Source organism: Lethenteron reissneri, chromosome 57, assembly GCF_015708825.2.
Source record: "Lethenteron reissneri isolate LAM-NWPU_2019-01 chromosome 57, ASM1570882v1, whole genome shotgun sequence".
NCBI classification, from domain to species: Eukaryota; Metazoa; Chordata; class Hyperoartia; order Petromyzontiformes; family Petromyzontidae; genus Lethenteron; species Lethenteron reissneri.
The window spans coordinates 8,021,206-8,047,757 of NC_083835.1; the positions used below are offsets into that span (position 1 = coordinate 8,021,206).

General features: G+C 56.3%; 1 protein-coding gene and 1 long non-coding RNA gene across 2 annotated transcripts in view; both read right to left on the bottom strand.

Moving 5' to 3' along the window:
- The window catches only part of LOC133357223 (E3 ubiquitin-protein ligase rnf213-alpha-like), an 80,299-nt gene extending 61,810 nt beyond the window's left edge, over positions 1-18,489 (bottom strand). The window contains 11 exon segments of the mRNA XM_061575053.1: positions 481-4,068; positions 4,989-5,165; positions 6,390-6,580; positions 6,761-8,018; positions 8,503-8,682; positions 11,745-11,882; positions 12,710-12,927; positions 14,429-14,585; positions 16,047-16,705; positions 17,583-17,711; positions 18,309-18,489. Coding sequence (XP_061431037.1) covers positions 481-4,068; positions 4,989-5,165; positions 6,390-6,580; positions 6,761-8,018; positions 8,503-8,682; positions 11,745-11,882; positions 12,710-12,927; positions 14,429-14,585; positions 16,047-16,705; positions 17,583-17,711; positions 18,309-18,450 — 6,837 coding nt within the window. The 5' untranslated portion in view covers positions 18,451-18,489.
- A 358-nt stretch (positions 18,490-18,847) lies between these two features.
- Positions 18,848-25,116, bottom strand: LOC133357324 (uncharacterized). The gene is made up of 3 exons (XR_009756954.1): positions 25,016-25,116; positions 23,584-23,706; positions 18,848-19,011 (listed from the first exon to the last, which is right to left on the bottom strand). It is a non-coding gene; the product is annotated as an uncharacterized LOC133357324 (long non-coding RNA).
- Positions 25,117-26,552: the final 1,436 nt, after the last annotated feature.

Genomic DNA, 26,552 nt, shown 5'->3' on the forward strand with positions numbered 1-26,552 from the left:
TGGCTGTTCCAGTGTAGTGGCATAGAATAGTGATGTAGCAGCATCGCGCTGGCTGCTGGCAGGGAAGGGGATCTGCGGCTTACGGCAGCCCTGACGTCAGCGGGCCACGTGACACACCAGAGGGGGATCGAGGGGAAAGGTCACAGATGGGGCACACCATCATCGTCATTGACATCGTCATTGACATCGTCGTCGTCATCGTCATCATCGTCATTGACATCGTCATTGTCATCGTCATCATCGTCATCATCTCTTCTATCCCCCACCGCCCCAAAGCTCTTACCACCAACCTCGCTCAAACCGAGCCGCGCCGTCCCTCACTCTGCTACTTCACACGACTCTCATGGTGCCGCTTGTCGCTTTTCACCGCTCCCCAGAACCCCCCCACCCCTGCACTCCCAGCCTCCACCCCCACCCCAATCAGCGGCTGCTCTGAAAGCAAACACCGGGAGAGCGAGGCACTGGCGCGTGGCGGGTTACCTCCACCAGCAGGCCGTCGCTCGCCAACTCCAGCTGCTGCCGTACGAACTCCTGCAGGGAGCCGTGACGCTGGTGCACGAAGTACTTCTGCCAGATCTCCGCCGCGGCGGCCGACAGCCTGCTGTGCCGCAGCCTCACGACGGCGTCCGGCGCCGCGCACCTCAGCAGCGTCTCCTGGGCCTCTGCGAGCGGCCCGTCGAGGCCCTCCGGGACATCCGGCGCCATGCGGCTCGCGACCTGCAGGGCCACCGCGGCGCAGGCGTCCGAGTGGTAGCCGACAATGACGGCGGCGATTCGGGGCCCTCCCCCACCGCCGGCCCTCCCATCCTCCCCCTCCTCGTCGTCCGGCCACCGGCCCCCACTCGTCTCATCCCCGACCATCTCCGTGAAGCTCCGGAGCCAGCGCCCGAGCACCTCCGCCAGCCGGCGCTGCCCCTCGCGCAGCACGACGCCCATGTCCAAGAAGTGCTTCTCCAGGCGGTTGACGAGCGGGACGGGGAAGTGGCGGTGGACGACGCGCGACTCCTCGATGACGACGAGGCGGAATCGCCGTTGCACGCGGCACTTGACGCGGTGCGTGCCCAGCCCCAGGTCTACATACCGCTGCCCACCCAGGTGAACGTAGTACTGGTTGAGCGCATCGTAGAGGCTCTCGTAGAGGCCCTGTAGGTTGAGCAGCACCACCATCCTGCCAGCCTCCATGCACACCTTGATGCGGTTGATGGTGCGGCACACCTGCGTGTACTCCTGGTCCCGGGGGAAGCTCGAGCCGAAGATGATCTCGGCACCATCCGCCAGGCCCAGGGAGGCGTCCTGCTGCAGGATGGAGAGCGCCGAGTAGTTTTGAGTGAGAAGGAGAAGGTACCGGCACTCGGTCTCGTCAGCGCCGGAGGCGATGTTCTCCCTGACGAGGCTCAGCGGATCGTGGCAGCCCTGGTCCGCCACGCCGAAGATCGCCAGCGGCTCGACGTCCAAACTGCCACCGAAGTTCCTCAGGATGGCCCGCTGCAGCTCCGGCACCGTCGGCGCGGAACCGGACCTCTGGCAGGTGCCAAACAGCATCTTGACGAGGCTGTAGAAGTCCCGGAGGCCGAAGAAGCCCCTCTTCTGCCGCTCGCACACCCTCAGGTAGCCGCCGGCCAGCGTCGAGAAGAGGCCTTCGAGCACGGACAGGATGAGGTGATCCGACGAGCAGATCCCCCTCGCGGTCGCCACCAGCTCGGCCTTGTCCGGGCTCCCCCTGGCGACGGAAATCCCGCGGTTCATCTTGGCCGGGTCCAGGGCCCAGTTCGAAATGCCCACGAAGCCCACCTTCTGGTGGGGCTTCGGGTTGTCGTCCACGGAGCCGTCCTCCAGCAGCGGGTGCAGCGCTTTGAGCGGCATCTTGGGCGAGTCCTCGGCCAGGCCCACCTCATCGAGGACAACGACCGACACGAACTCCTCCAGGTTTTTGCCCTCCTGGAAGCGGGCGCACTGCCTGAACGTGCCGACGATGCCCTCCGAGGTGGAGTGTGGGCTGCACTGGAAGGACACGGCGTGGATCTGCTTGAAGCACCTGTAGAATTCCATGGGCGCAAAGGGCCCCTGCATGGCATGCGACACCACCGCCTTGGCAAGCGACTTGGAGCTGCCCGGCTTGCCGACGAGGAACAGCGGGATCCTCAGCTCGGCACACACCACCATCATGAAGACGTTCTCCCGGAGCGCGGCGTTCCTGGCGATGGTCTCGCCCAGTTCCAGGTTCCCCAGGAACAGCTCCTGGCAGGCGGTGATCTCCGCGAGCACCCGGTCGGGGTTGTCAAACGGTGCCGGCAGCTCCTCGCAAACGCTCCTCCTGTAGCCCTCGCGATCCCGCATCGAGCAGTGGTAGCAGACGCCGACGGCCACGACGAGAGCCCTCGTGACGGCGTCCAGAGCGGCGCGGCCGCCCAGCGGGACCATGCGGCTCGCGAAGAGCGCCTCCCGCCGGGCATAGAGCCAGAGGAAGACGACAATGCACCGCTCGGCGTCGCGCAGACTCGCGAAGCCGCACTCGTCACGCCGGCTCCGCACGTGGCGCTGTGAGGCGGCCAATGCACGAGCAACTAGGGCCGCACCGCCCACGGGGACGCCGTGCGGTGCGAGGGCCCGCTCGACGATCTGGCCGATGTACCGCCCTTCGACGTCATCGCTCAGCCGCCCGAAGTCCCACACGAGCGGCATGAGCGAGGGCGGGAGAGGGTGCACGCGGTACACCAGGTGGCGCAGAGGGATCCCGCCAAGCCTCTCCGCCGTTTGTGATGCCGCCATCCGGTAGCCCAGCCCGGATGATTCCAGCTGCCGGATCTTGGCCTCTGAGTGCATCCGGTATGGGTTGCAGGCCGCGACTATCTTGAGGCCACAGTTGGCATCGAACGGCTCGCCGTCGACTGTGCCGTCGCACAGGGCCTCCTTGATGGCGTGGATCGCCTCAGTAGTGTTGGCCTCATCGAAGAACAACACCGTGTCCAGCCCAAACCTCGCCTTGTTGAGCCGGGCCGCGACCTCCACCTCCCGAATCTTGGCATGGACGTCAGCGACGGTCGTGCCGCCGTGCACCTTTAGTAGCTTCATGTTGTCGGCCTGCAGGTGGCCCCTCTGCAGGCTGCACAGGTACTTGACGAGCCTCGTCTTGCCACAGCCCGTCTCGCCCATGACGACGACGGGGATGCCGCAGCGGAGGCGCATGTGGATGGCGAGCATCTTCAGGACGTTGTCCATCGTCAGCTCATAGGTGGTGTCGGGGTCCGAGGGCTGTGCGATCCCCAGCACCGTGCAGAGCATCTCGACTTTGGCGTTCCGCGGCAGCGTGTCGAAGTTCACATTGAAGTCGACGCGCTGCGCCCTGAGGCTCATGTAGAGTTGGATGCCGATGGCGTCTGGTTTGAGGACGTCCCTCGTGCGAGGGTCGACCGCGTCGACGCCCCTCCGCAGGTTCAACTGCAGGTGGAACCCAAGGAACGTCAGAGAGTGGCGGTCCGCGTTGAAGAAGACGTAGGGGTGCGGCCGGCTCTCCCACGCCTTGCGGATCTGGAAGGGCGCGAGGTCTCCCTCGCCCGCGCGCCGCCGGAGCGCCTGGGAGCTCTCGTCGGAGACATCGAGGGAGGGCGTCGCGAAGTCCCGCGCCATGAGGACCACGAACTCGACGACGAAGCGCCGGAACCCGGGCAGCACGTCGCCGACGTGCTCCCGGTCACAGAACGCCGACCGCTCGCAGTCGAGCAGCTGCACGTCGAGGAACCTCAGGAAGTTGCGAAGCTCTGCCCAGGAGGGGTCAGCGACCCCGCAGTACGCCAGCACGGTGCGCAGCCACAGCGCCGGAGTTCCCTCCGCCGGGCTCGGCCTGTAGCTGAAGCTGTCGAGGTCCTGCTGCAGGCGAAGTCTCTCCAGGTACTGGAAGGGTCGCTGGTACCACTCGCTGACGAAGAGGAGGTGGTCCATGAGCTGGCCTTGGGCCTGTCCTTGGGCCTGTCTCTGGGCCTGGGTCGACGCCTGCCGGTCGAGACACTCCCTGGGCGAGTGGCACCGCACTCCCGGGAACAGGTCCAGCAGACGCAAACCGCGAGGAGCCTGACAAATGCAGACAGGCCCACTGGTCATGGTGATGACGATAATGCTTATTACGATGACGATTCATTCAATTAAAAGTAGACTATTCTTTCGTAGCTGTTTTCACATGGCTTCTCACCGAAGTGGGCTTACCATCATCACATAGAGATTTAGAGAAGATCAAAATTATGTAAAACACGTGACGTTGTTGATTCTACATGTGGAGGGGAAAAACCGGAGAACCCGGAAAAAAAATCCCCGCGACCACGGGGGAGAGAGAGAGAGACACGCAAAACTCCAAATATACATCAGGCATCCGAGTCGGGATTTAACCCACGACCTCCTGTATACCAGGCGAGGTAGTTAACATCTCCTAGCCACCGTGATGATGATGAGAGAGACATGCAAACTCCAAATATACAGCAGGCGTCCAATTCGGGATTGAACCCACGACCTCCTGCATATCAGGCAAAGTAGTTAACATCAAATGATGATGATGATCTAAGATAGGGTGGGGCAGAAGGGCGGCATAAGGGGAAATGGTCTCACAAGTGGCCTGTGGATGAGAGGAAAGAACCCCCCACTTTGGAAATCTATTCCGGGCATCCATGAACCACGGTGGCGAGATGTTAACTCGGTACTGCTGCGGAAAGTGCTGATAGTCCCTCTGCTGAAGATGCTGATTTTGCTGCTCATTATGCACTATTTTGTCATTTATTGATTTCTCGGTACTGTTGCTCATGTGACTGATGCCGCTGCTACTGCAGATAGTGCCTCTGCTGATGATTTTGTATTATAGTATGTTTTTTAATGTGTATTTATCGGTGTGGCTGCTGATGCCACTGGAAGTGCCTGACAGTGGCTCTGCTGACGACGCTGACGACGGTGACGACGCTGACGACGGGGACGACGGTGACGATGGTGACATGTGGTTTTCTCACCCTGCATGAGTCCGAGCTGGCGCCACCCACCACCTCCTCCCCCTCTCCCCCCTCCCCCTGCGTGATCTCGACGACGTAAAGGTGAGAGGCGCTGCAGCGCCACATGGCACCGCCAGCGCCACTCAGACACCGCAGCGCCAGCAGGCGGAAGAGAAAGGCGCTGAGACCCGAGCACACCTGTTTGGCATCAGGGGTGGGGGGCAGGCAAAGGAGGACCCCCAGATTTCACATTATTATATTATCAGCTTAACACGTCCATAGTAGTCTTTCGCAACCACACGATCGACAGGAGGCACAAGAACAACGGGCTTACATAATGCGCATGCATAATGTACGTTGATTAACAAATAAATAACCCACCCGGCAATGGATATCCATAGTCATTAATATTCATTCATTAATCATCCCCCCGACCCCACCATTGCTCAGGAAGTTCTCACGAGTGACGTCATCACATCTATGCCCCTATTTAAGGAATGAAACAGGAGGATTTCTCCACAAATCTGTCTGTCCGCCTGATAAAGCTGGTTGCAATTACTGGTCAAACGTCGCACTCAGATTGTAAATGTTGTGGATTTGCTGTCCAGCACACAACCGGTGTGGCTGTACTATTAACAAATTGGCACGTTCTGTTTACGTAGGGGATAGCCTTGTGCCCAAATAAAGGCTCCGAGTAAATGAAGAAACCACGTGCGTCGGACGTCATTACGCGCGTGTCATCAACATCGCCAGCCAACACCACGGCATGTCCAATTCGTTAAGAGGTTTGTCGCGTCGGCAAAATGTGCCGATTAGTCACGACTTGGGCACTAACCGGTGTGTTGTAAATGCTGAGGGTCAGTCCACACATTTTGCTGTGAACGCATTCCCCTGGGCCGAGGCACGGGTACGGCTCCTCCTCAGTGCCCACCCACAGGGTTAGGAGTTTCATATTCGTCCGTGTGGTGGTGCTGCTGCTTCCTCCAGTGCTGGATCACTACAGGCAGCCACGTGCAGCAGCGTGGCCACCATCACAACGACCACCCCTACCACCACCTCCACCATCACCACATCACCACTACATCACCACCACCACTACCACTACCATCATCACCACCACATCACTACCACCACCGCCATCGCCAACACCACCACCGTCGCCACCACCGTCACCACCACTACCACCACAACCACCACCGCGCGCCTGTGACGTCAGTCGGTACACGTCGCCGATGCGGCATCTCCGCTTGTGCACCCGCGCCGGGCACGTGCCTGACGTTTGACCCGGACCGCCTTACTGAGCCCGCATGGCTCACACGCGGCTCCTCGGGCCCCCCGGGGGTGCGGGGGAGGTGAGGGGGGTGGGGAAGCCCTCCGATGGGGCGAAGCACGTGACCGGTGAGCCTAGCGGCGGCTGCTCACGGCGGCGGTGACGTCGACGTGGACGAGGTGAGGCCTCTCCTGCCCCGGGGGCTCCTGCAGCTTCAGCAGGGAGGCCACCACGGCCGCCTCGTCCACCGCCTGGCCCATGAGCCGCACGGTGTGCAGCCTGCTCCGGCCGCCAAAGGTCGACCGCAGCACGTCGTGCATGCGCTGCACGTGCAGCGACTTGCCTACAAGCGCACACGGCGTCGGCGTCCATATCAGCAGCAGCAGAAGATGCATTGGCGTCATCAGCAACCATGTCACCCACCCACTGACAAGGGTTGCCACCTATCCAGATTTGGTCTGTGGATAAGTTGGCAACCTTGCCGTAAACCACCCCCCACCAACGGGCCCTACGCCAAACGCACCCACTCCAGGCCGCGTCGACCAGACGACCCGAGCCCTGAGCCGCTCGGCGAAGGCGTTCGCCGCCACCGGCGCCGCCCAGCCCCCCCGCTCCGCCTCCACCTGCAGGCGGCGCCACAGGCACCAGCGGAGTTGCTCGGCGGGCACCCGCGGTGCGGCGCTCGCCCGGAACTCGCCGAGGCACGACGCGGCGTAGCAGTGCTCTTCCCGCGCGTGGCAGAACACCACGAGCTGGTAGCGGCCGGCCGGCCGGCGCTCCACCAGCACCAGCTCCTCCATGCGCACGCTCGCCTCGTAGCTCAGCCGGTCGGCGCACAGCAGCGAGTGGATCTTGACGTTGCCGTCACCACCGTCGCCGGCGTCGCCGCTCAGCGCCCTCCTCATGAACAGCTCCAACTCCTCGACGGTGGTGTCGAGCGAGCACACCAGCACCTCGTCGGGCGCCGGCAGCGGCTTGTCCTCGTCGCACAGGTAGAGGGACAGCGCCGACGTGAACTCCTCCTCCTCGTCCGCGCACACCACCAGGTTGGGCTGGCCCCGCGCCAGCCCCTCGGGGAGCCGCCGGCAGACGGCCCGGCGGCCGGGGCTCGCCCGCGCCGCGGCGGACAGGCGCGCCAGCACGCGGGCCACGGCCTCGACGCCGGGGTCGCCGTCGGGGGGCACGGCACTGCCCGTGGCCATGAAGCTCCGCCACAGGCGCAGCAGCTGCCGGTCAAGGCGCGGGGATTCAGTGACATCAGCTCCCGGATTGTTCAGCCCTGGGACGTTGTTGCCGTCATCACCGCCGTCATATCGCTCATCGTCTGTCGTCATTGCCACCGGCGCCGCCGCTTCGTCCGACACGGCCTGCTGAACGTCCCGGGCGGTGCAGTCCTCCTTGACGAGCGACAGCATGGCGAGGGCGCTGGCGGCGCCGGGGCCCACGCCGCCCCGTGCCAGCTCGCCCACCTCGGAGCACAGGCACGCCACCTGCTGCGCCGTGTAGAGGTCGAGCTGTGGGTAGTGGCGTCGCAGCGCCTTCACGTGCGCCCGCCACTCATCCAGGCAGCGCTCCGATCCAGCACACAGCAGCGCCAGCTGCCGGGGGGCTCCTCCGTCCACCACCAGGGCGCCAGCACCCGGCAGCCCGAATTCGACGGTGATGCGAGACGTCGCCACACCGGCGCTGGCGACGCGCACCGTCCAGCGGCGGAAGAGCGGGTTAGCGCTGGCGCTCAGGGCCAGGTGAGTATCGGCGAGCCTCAGGACACTCTCCAGCACCTTGTGGGTCAGGTGGAGGAAATGGGAGCTGTCATGCGAGGATTCCAGGTTCGGTCTCTTGAGGCGCGAAGCTCTGGGGCCAAACTGCCGCTCAGGCCCTCCTACGAGCCAGAGCACTCCAGCCAGTCAGTCAGGGCCCTCCAGCCAGTCAGCACCCTCCAGCCAGTCTACGCCTTGTGAGCCATAGCACCCACGCACCCACCAATCCAGCCACACGCAACAAGCCAGCCAGCTACCCACGCACCGACCGACCCACACACCCACCCATCCATCCAGTCACCCACACTCCCAGCCACCCACACATGCACCCACCCAGCCAGCACCCATTCACCCATACACGCACCTAGGGAAGGCCGGTTCAAATAATCATCACTGGTGTTGGCCGCGAGCGGGAATCAAACCCTCCTGTTGCAAGGTTCGTAATGCAGCGCCTTAACCACTAAACCACCCACAAACCCATGCATCCACCCACGCACCCACCCACCTCGGTGAAGGTCTCCACCTCCTCGCTCCATTCCCGCGTGCCACACGTGAGCATCAGTTTGCTGTGCAGCTCCCGGAGCTCGTGGATCCGGAACGTGTGCAGGGCGCCGTCACCTTCGCCGCTACCGCCAGCCGCCGACGGGTCAGGCAGCGTCAGCAGCAGCACCGTCTCCAGCGAGGGCTGCCGGTCGGCGACCGAGCACGCGGGGGTCACCGAACGTCGCCACCGATCGTCATCGGTCACCGCCACGGCGTCCGCATTTGGTCGTGCGATCGCATGCACTGGTAAGGCCCACAGGGACTACGCTGACGTCACTCGGTAACGAGCAGTCCGGTCGCCGGGCGGCACCAAATTTGCCGATTGTGAATAATTACGCCGCCAGTTACTTGGCTGGGAGCGCGCATACCGCGAAAACAGGCCAGGACTTTCCTGCAGAAAGTTCCTTGAGACTCTCGGTAAGGTTCTCCTGGGTGAACAAGCGTAGAGATGATTAACCAATCCATTGAGCTATCACAGACTGTTCAGACAAACAGTTCCTCTACCCGAGCTATAAGTGTTCCGATTCGTGCATTGTCTTTGTTACTATTTACCTTGATGCTATGTGTGGCACATTAGAAATGGACCACTCTTATAATAAGTCCTTATGTGCTGTGCAGTACATTAATGCACGTGTGTACACCAGCATGTGATGACTGAGTTTGGCTTGTGGGGGGCTGGCAGGGTTATTGATTAACCGGACGTGTATACCAGTCACGTGGTTAATGGCGACTCGGTGAAGACTGCTGTGTGATACACGTGTTGTTGCATCTTACAGGTAAAGGACCCAAACGTTGTTTTTGATCGTTATAAAAATGTTCTATACTTGTTCTCGACTTGTTCTCGACTTCAAGCTTGGCTTTGAATTGTTAGTTTGTGATATATTCAATTGAAGGTGTTTTAGCACTGTGCATTGTAAAGGATGACGCACTGTAGTTAATACTTGTAATTCTTAATCTTTAACCCTAATACTGTTTATTCTATAACCATGCCCATGCACCCAGAGTATGACTACTTGCATTTCTATTGAGAATAGAACACATGTAAAGTAGTAAGTTGTACAATGGTGACAAATACAGTACGTATACTGTACACATACAGTTCAGATAATGAGTGTAAGATACCGATATAAGTGGATGGTATAGATAGACATACAGCTTAAGATTAAAATAATATTCGAATAGTAAAGAGCAAATGTTATTGTCAAAGACAGAGATGAATATATCAGTAGTAGAATTGGGTTTAAGAGAAAACTGTTATTGATTAACGCCACGTGTACCGTATTTTCCCGCATATAACCCGCGGGGTATACCACTTTTTACAAACAAAACAAGACCCTGCGGCATACATGGAGGTGTGGGCTATCCAAAAAAATATTTTACACGTGTGACATGTCATTACTCGTTTAAAATGTTCATGGTAGGACTATCCACTATGCAAAACTTACCTTTGAGTAAAGCACTGCTGAATAAACTACTCACACTAAAATTGCACATGCTATCACGTTTTAAATTATTCGAATTGTTTGTACAATTAAACGACAATGTTTGAAGTGGGCGCACTTTGCTTACTGTAATACTTCAAAGTGGCTGTAGGGGGGTGCGAAAGTTTCAGCTGAGGCTATGGATTGCACAATAGGAAGGGCCTTAACAAGCGTCTACCAGACGCGGAATCATAATTGCTGAGTCCTTTAGGCCACTGCTATTGGCTGCGCACTATACAGTCGCGACCGTGAGCTTTGTTTCAAACTTCCAATGGCTTTTCTGCCAGGAGGCAGTGGCGTTACCGTAGTGCCGCTATTGGCTGCGCAGTGCGAAGTCTACCATTGCTAAAACTGTACAGGGGCAACTACCGGTCCAGTAGCTGTAATATGATGAGGTGCAATTCTGGTAAGCCTAACAGTATGCTTACTTACCTATCTACCAGTTATGTGTTACTTATTTATTGGATATTTACTTTTGTTACTTATTTACTGTTTTAAGTTCACTCGTTTCCGGTTAGTTTTTTTCTTTGCGCACGTTATGATTTTAATATTAACAATTGATAGTGGAATGTATTGCAAATGTAAACTTTGTATTAATATGATGGAATTACGCTGCGGTAACGACGTTAAAGATATGAATGGATGCGGGGTATATGGAGGTGCGGGCTATCTGAAATTTGTTTTACACAAAACGCTATTTTTGCGTTTGCGGGCTATATGCGGGAAAATACGGTACACCAGTCACGTGGTTAATGGCGACTCGGTGTGTGCCACATGTGCTGTTGCATTTTACAGATTAACCACAATAAATGTGTTTGCCCTCGATTTGGAGCACCTGCCCACGTCCTTCTTGCGAGTGTGAAAGAAACGCATCTCTGCTCGTCTCTCTCTGTGCCTCTCTCTCTCTCTCTGCGTGTCTCTCGTGGGGCCAATGCTCAAATACATCTTAAAAGGTTTCTATTTGGTGTTTGAACATCTCAACTCCTGTTTGATTGCCAGAAAAGTTAAACCTATTCTTATTTTTTCATACTTTGATACTGGCAAACAGGTCTCATGATATAGCTGCTCACCTCGAGCTATAAATGCTCTGATAGTGCATTGTCCTTGTACCGTTCGCCTTTTGGCGGTCTCTGGTCTGACACTGGTGAGACTAGACCCTAAAGAAGGCTGTCTCTGATGTAGACCAATCAATTCCAAAGACAATGCTATATATCACCAGATTATGTTTTGTTTGCACGTTTTGCCACAAATACTCTGTGTAGTTAATGCAGTGCTTGACGCCTTGGAAAAGGTGGTGACTGAACATCTGAACACGCCACCTGTTTTATAGCCAGAAAGGGTACAAACCTGTTCTTATTTTTCATCATTTAGAGAACGGTTTGTTGGCAAGGGCGTCCTCGAGTCTTACGACTCGCGCACAGAAAACACAAAGATCCCCCGAATAGCTCTAACAGACATTGTGGCAAGTGCCGCGAGCGAGCAGGCCGGCACTGCGGCACACGAGGGGGTGAGTGGCCAACACCAAGTCCGCCTGGTCGCCTTTGTCTCCCCCCGACCACTGCTGTCGTTGTTGTTCGCTGGGTCTATATGTCTCTGTGTGAGTCTGCGGGTCTCTGTGTGAATCTACAGGTCTCTGTGCGAGTCTATGGTCTCTGTGTGAGGCTATGGGTCTCTATGCGAGTCGTCGCTGATCCAACTGGGACCATGACCTCGAGCCGCTCACCTTGTCGCCACTGCCCACGATGGCGCCCACGTGGTAGACTCCGGTGTGGTTGATGACGGTGGCCATGGACAGAGTGGACATTTCCACGGAGCCGTGCCACACCGCCTGTAACCACGGCAGGTGCTGCACGGAGCACCTCTGCATGCGACGGGACGGGGCGGAGGAAATCGACGTCATCATCGTTGGCCACGGTCGATCCACTGCTGGATGAGGGACTCTCCAAGCTGTCGCAGCCTATCACGCGATCCCACGAGTTGTTTTATTTTTCATTATTTTGATTATATACATCAGAGAGAGAGGGAGGACGACTCAGAGAGAGAGAGGACGACTCCGAGAGAGAGGACGACTCAGAGAGAGAGAGGGGACAACTCACGAGGCGCCAGGAGGAGGAACCACAGACAAGCAAGGAAGGCAGCAGCAGCCGCCACGCGGTGGTGAGGAGCCGGTGATACCCACCATCGCCCAAGCTCTGCGGTCCTCTAGACATTACGGTGTTATCAGCCAATTAACAAGCTTAACGTCGTGTGAGGGGAAACCGAAGCACCTGGAGAAAACCAGCAGGTGGTAGAGGAGCAACACTCGATCCCCGCACAGACGGGGACAGATTGACGTCCGCTTTAATATTCCGTCTTCTCCTGGCGCAGCCAGGGTACGGGCTCCTCCCATCCGTGTGTGATCCACCAACCCTCGCTGCTGCTACCGCGCTGGATCACCACAGGCAGTCACGTGCAGCAGCGTGGCTACCACCAGGGCCGTCCGTAGTGGGGGGTGGGGTGACACCACGGGACCCCGGGCAGTCGCCCTAGATTCCCCGTTACCCCTCTGGCCGCCACCGCTGCCGCCGGCCGGCTACCGACGTGACGAGACGGAGTGATGATCCTTTACGGATCTCACGCCGCTGAGCAGCGTGACTCTCCGTGAGGGGGTGCCAGGGGGTGCCGGGCGGGGGTAGAGGGCCGCCGTACCAGCTTGAGGGTGAGGTTGGCGTCGCTGTCCAGGGAGCGCCACACGCTGCGGGCGGCGTCGGCGAGCTCCGGGAAGCCGGCGCCGGCTGGCAGGTCGTAGAGCAGCGGCGAGTAGCCCTGCACCGCGTCGTGGAAGAAAGCCACGCGGTCCACCTCGAGGTCGCTCTCGCCAGCCGTGATTGACGCCAGGTCCACGAACACCTTCAGCTCGGTCAGATCTGCACAAAGGGGCCATCCATAAATTACGTCATGCGATTTTGGACGATTTTAACCCCCCCCCCCCTTGTGTCACACGGCGTCACAAAAAGTCAGACCCCCCCCTCAAATATGACGTCACAAAGCTCTGCCCCCCCCCCCCGAAAAATAATAAAACATGCTTCAAATCGCTTTAAACTATTGTCAATGTAGTGCGTATTTAAATGTGGCGCTGCACTATGATGTTGTAGGAGAAAATATTTATTTAAAAGTCTATTTAATGAAGTATAACGTGTTGTCTATATTTATTTAAAGTTGCACATTTTGATGTGACGTCACATTTCTCAAATCCCCCCCCCCCCCTCTTTACACATCGTCACAATGTGCGTGACGTAATTTATGGACGGCCCTAAAGACAAAGGATCCCCCTCTCCCCGTAGTAGCCTTAACAGGCTGTCGGGGCAAGTGCTGTTAGCGGGTGCCTACGATGGCCGGCATGGTGATGCGAGGGGGGTGGGTGGCGAGGGTCACATCCCGGTCGCCTTTGTCTCCCCGAGCGGCGACGTTTACACACCCCTGCCGGGTTACTCACTCGAGGCCGAGACAACCTCAGGGAGGCCCAGGGCCCAGTTCGGATGGTCATCACTCGCATTGGCTGATGGATGACATTGGTCGCGAAAGCCTACTGCGTGTTAAACCAAAATCAATCAGGTGAGAGATCCATCACCAGCGAACAATGGGCCTACAGATCTCTTCACAAGACCAGCCAACGCCAACAGCGCAGAGGGAGCGAGGTAGGGTCTGGCTGCAAAAACGAAAGGCTGCCGGCAGATGATAATGATGATGATGGTATCATCATCATTATCATCTGCCGTGGTCGACGGGAGCCCCGGGAAGGAATGAGGTCAAAAACGTGGGCGAGAACCGCCGACGCCGCCACGGCCTACGAGTGTGCAAGGCGATTAAATAGGAATGTTTTGTCGTTAAACCCGCCAGCACCCGACACAGCCGACTAGCGAGGTTCCGTCACGTTAACAGGACGTGCCTATTCGTTACAAGTACAACCACACACCGATTGTGTGTTGGGTGTTGGCGGGTTGATCACATTTATAGTTACGTGATCTAACCCAAAAAAACACCTGTATTTTGGATATTGAAAGCCTACTGCGTGTTAAATTGAGAAAATGAATGTCAATACCGGTCCTTGCCCAGAGACATCTTGCAGTTCAACCAGCTGCCTACTGCCAACCACCGAATGGACATCTGTGAATAAGAGCTTCAGAGCTCATCGGATTCATCCAGTATACAGATTTTGATTCATTGGTTCAAGCGGAAGCCTCTGACCCTGCGGACGAGACACTGAAAGTGGAAACCAGCCTTTGCCTAGGAAAAAAAACAACACCTGGCGGCTCGCCAGGTGTTGATTCAAGCAGAAGCCTGACCACGCTGGTGCAACAGCGACTGTACTCTACTTCTGTGCTCCCACTGACTACGTGAGGTTCGGGGCCTTGTGGATGAACCCACTTTTCAAGGTGCCCTTGATCCAGACCAGCAGCTGCTTGGACTGTGACAGTTGCTCCAGGCACTCCAGCCTGGCAGGAGTGACCTCCATCAGGGTGTCCATGGCCGAGACCAGCTTGGAGGTGATGTGCTTGATCTTCTTGCTGTGAAATTCCTCGTGCTGATGACAAGAGACGAAGCAGGTACCGTTTAGACACCGATTGTAAACAAACAAAAAAATGTTAATAAGGGGCATCCCTGAGAGAGGGGGAGCGCGACAGAGTCCCCCCTCTAGCGGGTATTCGGGCCTACTCTTTCAGGCTGGCCAGACGTCTTGGAAGAGGTGGGAGTTACCCACACGTTATCCTTTCGGGGCGTGGGGAGGACTGACTCGAGCGCTGGGAGATAAACTAAAAACTAAACTATTTTTTTATTTTATGAGGAAAGGACCCTCTAAGCTGTATAACTCTTTTCTCAGAAGCGACCTATCACAAATGATGTGTCAACGAAGTGGCTAATCATCATCATATTCTAAACGTGTGACGTTGATTCTAAATGTGGAGGGAAACACGGGAGGGACCCGGTGAAGAATTTCACACGATCACGGAGAGAGAGACACCGCAAACTCCAAATATACAGCAGCAGGCATCAGGGTCGGGATTGAACCCACGGCCTCCTGCATACCAGGCGAGGTAGTTAACATCTCCTAGCTGCTGATACTGTGGCTTCCTGCCCAAGATGAGCGTTGAGGCATTGGTGCTCATCTCCGGCGGTGGAAATTCCACATTTTTATGGCGAGGGGAAAGTGTATCCACAGGACAACCAATGTTGACTTCCCCCACGAAGTGGTACATATTTTATCGACCTCACCCTCACCCCGGAGAGATGATGGGCCACGTCAACCCTCAGCCAGGATTTGACCCCGTGACCTCCCGACTGAGGCTTGGGCCTTCATTGGATCCAGAGCTGCCAAGGGCTGGGCTCCCTTACCCCCCCCCCTCCGTAACAAAGACAAAGATCCCCCATATAGCCTTAACAAACTGTTGGAGGCAAGTGCTGTGACCGAGAATACAACGCCACGGTGGATAGGAGATCTCGACCCTGATGCCTGCTGCTGTATATTTGGAGTTTGCGGTGTCTCTCTATCATCATCATCGCAGTGGCGAGAGGTTAACTACTTCAACTGGTATACACGAGGTCGTGGGTTCGATCCCGACCCTGCCGCTGCCGCCTAAAGTATATTTGGAGTCTGCGTGTCTCTCTCTGTGATCGCGTGATTCCCCCCCCCCCCCATATTTAGAATCAACATCACGTATGTAGAATATCTGACTACTGCAATACATTTGCACGTGATAAGCCACTCCCCTGACATGTAATTTGTGATAGGTCGCTTCTGAAAGAGCTATACAGCTCAGTGGGCCTTATCTGATCAAATAAAAACAAATAGCAACAGTAGTAGCACTAGAGCAGCACCTATGAAGGACTGCACGGCGAATGAGTGGATGGGTGCCCAGCACCACGCAAGACGCCTTTGGCTACCCAAGTGGCGATGTTTGCACACTGCACTCGGTACTCTTGTGAGCCCGTGTTGACATAGGGCAATGCCCCAGGACCGGTTCAAAAATCCCCCACCGGTGTTTACCGTGAGCTCAAGCAGGGCGTCGAAGTCTCCGGTCAGTTCCAGCACATCCCTTACCGCCAGCACGACCCTCGCCACGCCCACCTCTGGCCCCATCTCTTGGTACCGCGCGATCTGCCAGGCCCTCTGAGCGACCCACCCGGCGTCCGGCGACCCTCCCAGGCCAGCGGCCAACGCCGCCAGCTCGGGCCCCACATCGGCGGGGCGGCCCTCGAGCGCGGCGAAGAGGCGGCGGATGTCGTGGAGGCGAGCTGCGCCGTTGCGCAGCTCGGCGATCAGCGACCAGGCGGCGCGCAGCGATGGCTGCCACACCAGGAGCCGCACGCAGTCGAGAGACGTGAGCGCCGGCGAGCCGGCCGCTGCCGCCGCCGCAGCCTCGTACGCCAGCCGGCAGGCGCCGCACCAGCAGGCGGCCGCCACCCCCGCCCGGTGGAGGACCTGGTGGCGGGCGGCCAGCGCCGCCTCCTTCCACAGCTCCAGGAAGGCCACGCTGCGCGAGAGGAGCAAGCAGCCGCGGGCGAACTGGCGCAGCTCAGAACTTATGCCGAAGTAGGTGACCACGATGGCACCGCCGGAGCCGCTGCCCATCCACCAGGCCAGGTCGTGGAGGGGGCACGGCGCGAGGCTGCGCCCGCACTGACTCTCCAGCGCCGACACGTCCACTGCGGGTGTGGGGCCGAGGCGGGGGGGGGGCGGGGTCGACAACGATGCTCCCCTACTTTTCAACGACGTGACGGCGAGTCTCTGGAAACCTCCTCCTCCAACCATCCTTGTCCTGCCTTCAGCTCTTAGGGCACTAAAAATCTCGCTCAGTCCGAGGAGCGTGCGGCACTCGTGGCTCGCACGACGCCAAAAAAGCTCGGCATTTTGGGCCTCTGCTCAGCAACAGAGATTATTTTTTGGAAGCTCACTGTCTCCTTCGCCTGAACCTCCAATGCATGTAACCCGAGATGGCATTCGAGACCCCAGTTTAATAACAACCGGTCTGTGTGAGTCTGTGGGTCTCTATGAGAGCCTATGGATATCTGTGTGAGTCTATGCATTTCAATGCAAGTCTGTAGGTCCCTATGTGGGTCTACAGATCTATATGTGAGTCTATTGATCTCTATACGAGCCTACGGCCCTCACTATGTGAGTCTATGGCTTTTTCTTTCTAAGTCGACGGCTCTCTCTATGTGAGTCTCTGCGTCTTTATGCGGACCTACGGCTCTCTCTATCTGAGTCTATGGCTCTATCTATGTGAGTCTACGGCTCTCTCTATGCGAGTCTCCGGCTCTCTCTTTGTAAGTCTATGGCTCTCTCTATGTAATTATACGGCTCTTTCTACGTAAGTCTACGGGTCTCTGAGCGAGCCTACGGCTCTCTATATGTAACTCTACGGCTCTCTCTATGTTGCTCGATGGCTCTCTCTGTGTAACTCTACGGCTCTGTCTGAAGCCATTGACTCGGTGCAATTCGACGTCCCACGGTGTAACCACGGCCGGGAGTCTCCGACCTCTGACCCGACGTGGCCACAATCTAACCCAGAGGGTCCCTTACCTTGGACGATGTCCCCAATCGCGTGGCACATGCGCACCATAGCCTCGACATTCCGGACCTCCTCGTGCACCGCTGTCACCTCCTCCTGCCTCCGCGTCAGCATGAGCTCCATCTCTCGCCTGTCCGGACCTGCAGCGTCACCTTGTTTAGCCACGGGGGTGGTGGTGGGGGTGGAGGGTGGTGGCTGTGATGGCGGTGGTGGTGGTGGAGTTGGTGGTGGCGGTGGCAGTGGAGGTGGTGGTGGCAGTGGCGATGGCGAGCACGGTAATACACGTGGCTGCCTGTAGTGATCTAGAACTGTGAAGGCAGCAACAGCGAGGGTTGGTGGAACACACACGGATGGAGTTAAACTCCCTTCCTAACCCTGTGGGTTTGTGCCGAAGAGAAGCCATACCCTGGGTCTCCCAGGAGAAGGCGGCGCATCAAATTGCGGACTAGTCTTAATCTGGCGCCATGGTAGCGAGATGTTAACTACCTTGCCTGGTATGCAGGAGGCCCTGGGTTCAATCCCAACCCCGACGATGCCTTTATATTGTGCGTATTTTTCTCAGGGTGCTCCGCTTTTTTCCCTTCATATTTAGAGACGTGTGTTGAGAGACTTGACTGCTGTAAACTCCCACTTGAGGAGCCACTCCGTTGAGCTACCATTCATGACGGCCAGGTCCAGGGGGGGGGGGAAATTCCCGCGCCGTTGTACCGCGCTTGGCGCGGGCGTGGTCATCTCACCGTGACCCTGCAGTACGCTGTAGATGGCGTGGAAGCTGAGCGCGCTGTCCAGCACCAGCTGGAGGATGCCCAGGGAGACGGTGCCATCCAGGATCTTGGTGACCAGCTGCTGAAACGTCTTGAGGGCAGTCTGCATCAGCATTGTCGCCTCTCTCGTCAGACTGTCCGTTGGACGGCGCTTGGTGCCTGCGGGGATTGTGTCATCATCATCGTCGTCGTAGTCATTGTTGTCATTATCGTCATCATCATCGTTGTCGTCATCGTAATCATTGTTGTCATCATCATTACCATCGTCATTATCGTCGTCGTCATTGTCGTCATCGTCGTCGTCATCGTAATCGTCGTCATCATGATCATCATCGTCGTCAGCTCTCCCCCAATTTTCACGTCAAAAATCCCAACTCACGATGCTTTAAGTCGCCCCCCCTACTAGGGGGGGTTGCCACGGGGGGAGTCCCTGCATTCCACGCGTGACCCCCCGCCCCCGCGCGCCCCCCCCCCCCCCGCCCAGAGCCGTACGGTGGACAACTCAACCGTGCAGTCCGAGCAAGCGTGCCGAAAGCCTCCAGCCAAGCAGGTGCAGGACGACTTCCTCGTGCTCCGTGGTCGCTTGACCATCCCTCCTCGGCCAGGCCTCCACCAGGATGCGCGACAGCACCTCGCTGCATTTCTGAAGCTCCTTCTCCGCCAGCTCCTCCTCGTTCTAGGGGAGAAAGAAAAAAAGCCGCACGGAGAGAGGCATTCCTTTATCTAGTAATCGAGGTTGCCGCTGTGTTATCCTATGCAGGCGGATTGAACATGAAGCGGGTTTCTATCTACGTGTCTATGTCTCCGTCTCCGTGTCTCTGCGTGACTTCCTCTATGTTTCTCTCTCTCTACCTTTCGGGCTGTCTGCATCTATCTGCATAATAAATTTTGACTTCAAACTTTCGTGATTGCAGGAATTCATATTCTTGGTTCTTTCGGTAAAGTCAGATAAAGATAATTTTTTAAATAATAATTGAAAGCTTCTATATGTAGTGCTGAACTTCACGCGACAGCTTCTTACTTTTCCTTCGTCAGTTTATTTCACCAACATCATTTAACATTGCCCCACATGCTCTCCGCTCGCTCGACACGTTCCGCCTGCCTCGCTCGCTCCGCGTCTCCGTCGACTCTCCTCTCCGCTTCCCTTGTCACAGTTCAGCTGCTCTCCCGCGGCTCTCCATCACACTCCAGCCACTTCTCTATCGGCTTCTCCGTCACACTCCAGCCGCTTTCTGCTGGCTTCGCCGTCACACTCTAGCCGCTTTTTGCTGGCTTCGCCGTCACACTCTAGCCGCTTTCTGCTGGCTTCGTCGTCACACTCTACGCTACTCTCCACGTCGCTCACTCCGCTGTTACCTTTAAGTTTTCCACTGCTACCCTATACTTCTCCACTGCTACCCTATACTTCTCCACTGCTACCCTATACTTCTTTACTGCTACCCTACACTTCTCCACTGCTACCCTATACTTCTCCACTGCTTCAGCTCCAACTGTCTTCTTCTCTCCCCAGGCCCGAACTCCCGTCAGCTCCAACTCCCCTGCATTTATGCCCGACCCAATTAACTTCCAATTGATTAATCGGCATCCCTCCAACGCCCCTCGCTCTTAGCCCCCCTCCACCACCTGTTGTTTTTCCAGACAACGTGGCGCCAGACCCCGACAACAACACTCACCAACCAATCACCGTCTTGCGTCCTTAATTATATCCTCAACCCGTCTCTGGCCTACCCTTCCGAGCCTTGACAACAACACCTGTCCTCACATGCCCCCACTGTACTGTGCTCGCATGTGCGTGCAATCTCTCACGCGTGGCGCGTATTTAAACCACTACATATATATAAATGTCAAAATTTGTCTGTGGGTTTGTGTGTGGGTTTGTGTGTGTTCGCGTGCTTGCGAAGGATTTGGCTCTCCAACGGTGGGGTTTACGTAAAATAAAAATAGCCAGGGACCACGCCGCAAGCCCCACCCTGAGCATGCGCTATTCCTTTTTCACATCCGTCAACTTTAAATTAGTTTCATTAGCCATTTAGTGCGATTTCGGCGTGCTTATTATTTATTTATTCCGTGTGCACGACCATACCAACTCACGCCTTTTTTGGTGGAGGCCGGCCCATGCAAGTCGCACGCCTTTGGTGGGAGTGATGGGGACATTTTATTTCACGCTATAAATGCTATTAAAATAGACTATTGCTCAGGTAAATCTTCACTGTGTGATGTCCCCCTCTCCCCGATGCGTGCAGTTAGTACTATACAGTCGGTAGATGCTACCACTATAGGCCGTAGATATTACTGCAGAGCAGCCGGGGAGATTGTGGCTGGGTGGGGGGGGGGGGGTTAGGGGTAGCAGCCCACCCCCAACCCGCCAAGGTGCCACCTCGGCCGGCTGTACAATCTAGGCGAGGCCGGAGGCTCTGCACGGGACTAGGCCTCACCACGCCACTCTGTCAGGTAAGTACTTTGTGCTATAGAGTCCATAAATACTGCTAAACAGTCAGCATGTACTACTGCATACATAGCAGGTACCACCACAGTCGGTATGCACTGCTGTAATCATAGCAGGTACCACCGCAGTCAGTACACACTGCTGTTACATTTTTTAGAGTGGGTTTGAAATATTTTTTGGACCCGGGCAACGCCAGGAACTTCCCGCTAGTTAAAAATAAAAGCAAAAAACCACGACGTGATCGCAACACAAGCGGTTTTCATCAGGCGAAGAGAAAAGGGGGGGGGGGCAAGCCTCCAAATGCAACTGCTTATAAGGGCTTTCAAAGTGAGCAAAGCTGTGCAGCATAAACAGCATGGGCGGGGCAGCCAGCGCCAATGTAGGAACAAAGCACCAGAAGTACAAGTAAAGCGAGTGTGTTTGACAATGGGGGGAGGAAGAGGGTAGAGATAGGAAGGAGAGAGAGAGGGGAGTAGAGATGGGGGGGGGGGGCATTGCACCTCGCTACACCCATCCACACTGCTGACGGTAGAGGTTGACAAGAAAACAAATCAAGTCATGACTCAAAGTGGTTGATGACATCTTTCCAATGATTGCCGAGTTTAAAACCTTCGTCGTGGTTGAAATTGTGTCTGTGTCTGCATATATGGATAGCTTCGTGAACTAATCTTTGTTGATAGCCAGTGGGCTTGCAAAGTACCATCGTCTTAGAGAAATCAATTTCACGTGAGCCAGCCGCATTAAAGTAATGATCAGCCACGGCAGAAGTGTTGGCCCTACCGTGTTTCAAATCTGCCTTATGTTCACGAACATGGTCTGAGACATGTTGTTTAGTTTCTCCAATGTAACTGCTGCCGCAGATACAGCTTAGTTTGTAGGTGCCGGGATATTGCATGTCAGGAATCTTTTCCTTCACAGATGGGATCAGATCACGAATTTTATGCATTGTGTTAAATCGGACCTGGATCTTCAAGGTTTTGGAAATCTTTTTGGTTATCCCTGCTATGTAAGGCAAGGTGATTATTTGATTTGATCTTCAGATGGCTCCTTCCTCGCGGTTCGGGTGATGGCTTTGCGGATTGTGTAGTCAGAATATCCATTCGCCTTGAGAGCCTGGTTTACGTGTTTGAGTTCACTGGTTAGGTGTTCATGGTCGGAAATACATTGAGCTCTATGGTGTAGCGTTTTGATGAGGGAATTCTTCTGGGATAGATGGTGGTGGGAATCAGGTTTTAGGTAGGCATCAGTATGGGTTACTTTCCTGTAGACAGAATGGCTCATTGAGCTATCTGGTCTCTTTTTGATCAAGACATTCAAGAAAGGTAGCATGCCATCCTTTTGTACCTCCATGGTGAATTTGATTGCTGGGTGTATGGAATTGACGTGGTTGAGAAATTGTTTCAGAGCCGGTCGGCCATGTGGCCAGATGACAAACGTGTCATCCACGTACCTCTTCCACAAGGACGGGCGTAGAGTGAATGCCTCGATGGCGTCCGTCTTAAATTTTTCCATGAAAATGTTGGCCACAACGGGAGATAAGGGAGAACCCATTTGGGTGCCTTCAGTTTGTTTGTAGAATGTTCCACCCCAGGTGAAGAATGTATTGGTGAGGCAGTGTCTCTCCAGGGCTGGTACATCAGCATTCTATCCTTGTTGAACCAAATCTTCAATTATTACAATGGTTTTGGGCACAGGAACTTTGGTGAACAAAGAAACTACATCAAAACTAACGAGCAAATCACCTGGGGACAGTGATATGTCTTTAATTGATGATACCAGGTGAGGTTTACAAGAAACACAAAGCAAGTCCTGACCCAAAGTGGTTGATGACATCTATCTGCATCATCTCTCTGTGCATCTGCAAGTCTGTGGTGCTGTGTAGCTCGTCTGCGCCTGCCTCCTCGTCTGCCCAATCATCTGGCATTGATGACCTATAGGAAGTGGAGACTGAGCCCCCCCCCCGCCTCCTCCTCCTTCGAACGAGCCCTTCCCTCATCATCTGATTGTCATCATCATCAACATAGTGGACTTCTCCCCTCAATATTACAGATATGTAACGTTAATTTAATGTGTATTTAGGTGTTATTATGTTATCGTGCAATGTACTGTATGTTTATTCTATATTTAGGGAACAAACGGGTAACTTGGTGAAGCTATGGTAAGTGTGACCTGGCCGTGGTTCCCCTAACCCCCTAATCCCCATAGCCCCCCTGTTCCTTACCAAGCGCGGATTTGCCTACCGTGGCCGTTTTCAGGAACCTAACCCCCATAGGTTGGCGAGGGATTGCTCTATGCAGCTGCTGCTTCAAATTTCCACGCGATAAGCCCACTGCATTGAACTATAAATTGTAGCCAAGGTGGCTTCTGAACAAGAGCTATTTAGTAGCCGTGGGCCTTACCTGCTAAAATTAAAATAGTCAAAAAGTTTAGTTTTATATCTCCGTGTGTGTCTCTCTCTGTATCTCTGTATATCTCTCTATCTCTACGTCTCTCTGTCTCCATACCTCTACGTGTCTGTCTCCATGTCTGTATGCGTCTGTCTCCGTGTCTCTCTGCATCTTGTCTCACTGCATCATCTCTATGCATCTGCATCTCTGCCGTTGTGTGAGACAAAGGCTGCCATCCATGGTGCTGGCCACCCACCCCCGTCGTGTGCCACCGTGGCGGCCTTCACAGGCGCAGCTACTTGCGAACAGCGCTTGCCCCCCCCCCCCAACCGTCTGCTCACGCTGTACGACGATCATATTTGTCTAATCTCTGTGCATCCCTCTGTCTAAATGTCCCCAATGCCCCGTCTCGCACCTGGCAGATGGACCACACGGCGTCCAGAGCGGCACTCTCCAGGCAGTCGTAGAGCACCGGGTGGAGTGTCGCGCCCTTCCGCCCTGCGCGGAGGAACACGTCGAGCTGCCGCTGTGGCTCCTCCTTGCGTGCGCACACACACGACAAAAAGAGAAAGATTCCCCCGTGTAGATTGTAACAGACTGTAGGGGGCAAGTGCTGTTAGAGAGTAGCAGCACCTATGAAGGCCAGAACGACACACGAGGGGGTGGGTGGCCAGTACCACGCCCGATCGCCATTGTCTCCCCAGTGGCGATGTTTACTTACACACCGCACCAGGTAGTCATTTGAGGCTGAGTCGATCTAGGGGAGGCCCCGGGACCTGTTCAGATAATCGTTACTGGGTGTTGGCCATGAGCAGGAATCAAACCCGGGTCACCGGGTTCATAGCTAACCCCTACACTACCGCTCCCCACAACACACACGCACGGTGCCATTGCAGCAGCCCCACGACAAAAGATACTTGGGTCAATTATTAGCGAGCCTCTGGGCCTCTGACTGAGACTGGGGGCCTCTGCCCGAGACTGGGGGCCTCTGGGCTTGTCTCTGGGCCTCCGCCTGAGACTCTGGGCCTCTGCATAAGCTAGTGGGCCTCTGCATAAGCCTGTGGGCCTCTCCGCGAGCCTGTGGGCCTCTCCGCGTGCCTGTGGGCCTCTGGGCTTGTCTCTGGGCCTCCGCCTGATACTCTGGGCCTCTGCGTAAGCCAGTGGGCCTCTGCGTAAGCCAGTGGGCCTCTCCGCGAGCCTGTGGGCCTCTGGGCTTGCCCGTGGGTAACTGGGCTTGCCTGTGGGTCTCTGCCCGAGACTCTGGGTGTCTCTGCGCAAGCCAGTGGGCCTATGCGCTTGCCTATAGGCCTCTTTGTGAGCCTGTGAGCCTCTGGGCTTGCGTCTGGGTCTCTGTGCAAGCCAGTGGGGCCTATGCGCTTGCCTGTAGGCCTCTGTGTGAGCCTGTGAGCATCTGGGCTTGCGTCTGGGTCTCTGTGCAAGCCAGTGGGGCCTATGCGCTTGCCTGTAGGCCTCTGTGTGAGCCTGTGAGCATCTGGGCTTGCGTCTGGGTCTCTGTGCAAGCCAGTGGGGCCTATGCACTTGCCTGTAGGCCTCTGTGTGAGCCTGAGGGCCTCTGGGCTTGCCTGTAATCCTCTGTGTGAGCCTCCACATGAGCCTCTGTGCACACAGAGAGCCCCGCAGGCTCTCCCCACTTGCAGGCCTCTGCCGAGTTCGGCTCGTGTCACGCAAGGGGACATCAGTCGCCTGTCCATTGAGGCGCGGCCGTGGAGTTCACGCCGAGTCGCTGCGGGTTTACGGGGCAGAGGTCGCGGCCGTCCTTCCTGCTTTTAGGGTGGTGCGCAGTGGACGGGCGGATCGGGGTTTGGCCCCAGTGCACAGGGGTGTACCTGGGTGATTCGGCCCCTGGCATGGCTGAGCAGCTGCCGCACCCACAGCCATTGGAGGTCGGCGTCGTTGAACTGGATGCCGAGGAACGCGCTCCACATCTGGACAGAGATGAAGGATAGAGGCAAAAATAATCACCCCCCACTCCACCCCGGAGAGAACCTTTCAGGGACTATAGGGACAAGTGTCTATTATGGACAAGTGTCTATTATGGACAAGTGTCTGATTGCGAACAGAACCTATGAAGGTAGTGGGTTGGCCAACAAACAACGCTCCAGCGACAGTGCTGGAGTATCCTAGTAGCAACAGTAGCTACTACATATGTAGTTACTACATATGTACATATGTAGTTACTACATATGTAGTTACTACATATGTGTAATGCGGGCGTAAGCGACCTTCCGGATGTGACGTCATGGGGAGGTGGAGTCATGTGACGTGGGAGGAAGGTTCGGGTCCTTAAGCGGTGAAACCGGAAGGAGAAAGCAGTTGGTGGAAGACTGGAAAAGAGTGAGGCCACGCCGGGCGAACCAAGGAGGGGTGGCACCGTCGGCCAGCGGTGGCCAACCCCGGAGACAGTAGTGGGCTACTGGAGGGAGTGAAGCTGCAGCGAGTACAGCCAGGGAGGCTGTGTAAGGGAGGCAGCGGTGAGGCTGCCAGGAGCTACGGGAGCGACAGAGAGAGACAGCAACGAGGCTGTCAGAGTCTACGGGAGTGACCCAGAGAGGGGGCTGCAGCGAGCACAGCCGGAGGGGCTGCGTGAGGGTGACAGCAGCGGGGCTGCTAAGGAGCTACGGGAGCGACGGAGACCAACAGCGGGGCTGTTGGCGGTGACGGGAGCGACAGCGGAGTCGGCACCGTGTGGAAAGAACCAAATAAAGGACAGCCGTGTGGGAAACAGAAACCGAACCAAATAAAGGACACCGAGCCAGATATCGTGGTCGAGTCGTTTATTACACTGGTGTCAGAAGTGCAACGGCATGTCGAAGCAAGTAAGAAAGAAAATTATTCCGGCGCCAGCATCGGCTTCTTCGTCCGACGACGACGACCTCCCTCCAACCATGGATTCTGCTGGGGTGGTGGAGGAGAGCCCTGCTGAAGCGAGCACGGGGACTGGAGTTGAAGATGTCGCCGCGGGAGCGGGCCCGCCAACATCATCGGACGCTGATCCACGATGGCAGCAGATGGCGGAGCAACTGGAGGCACTCAAGGACGTCCTGGCGCAGCTGTGTCATCTCGTCACGCCAAGGACGACGACGGAGGAGGCAGAAGGTGGTCCACGGGCCGCCACGTTGTCTGCCCTGCCGCCGCCATTAGCCACGCGGCACGATGCCGCCATCTTGCGCGCTCCGCGGCGCCAAACCGCCATCTTGACCACGCCGCGGGCCGACGCCATTTTGAATTTACCACCAGAGGAACCATCGTTGGAGGACGGCGTGAAGAGGAGTCGGAGTCGCCATCTTACCACAGTTAAAGAATTCTCCATCGGGGGCGATTGGAGCGCTTTCGCCTGCAGATTCTTGGCGGCGGTACGTTCTG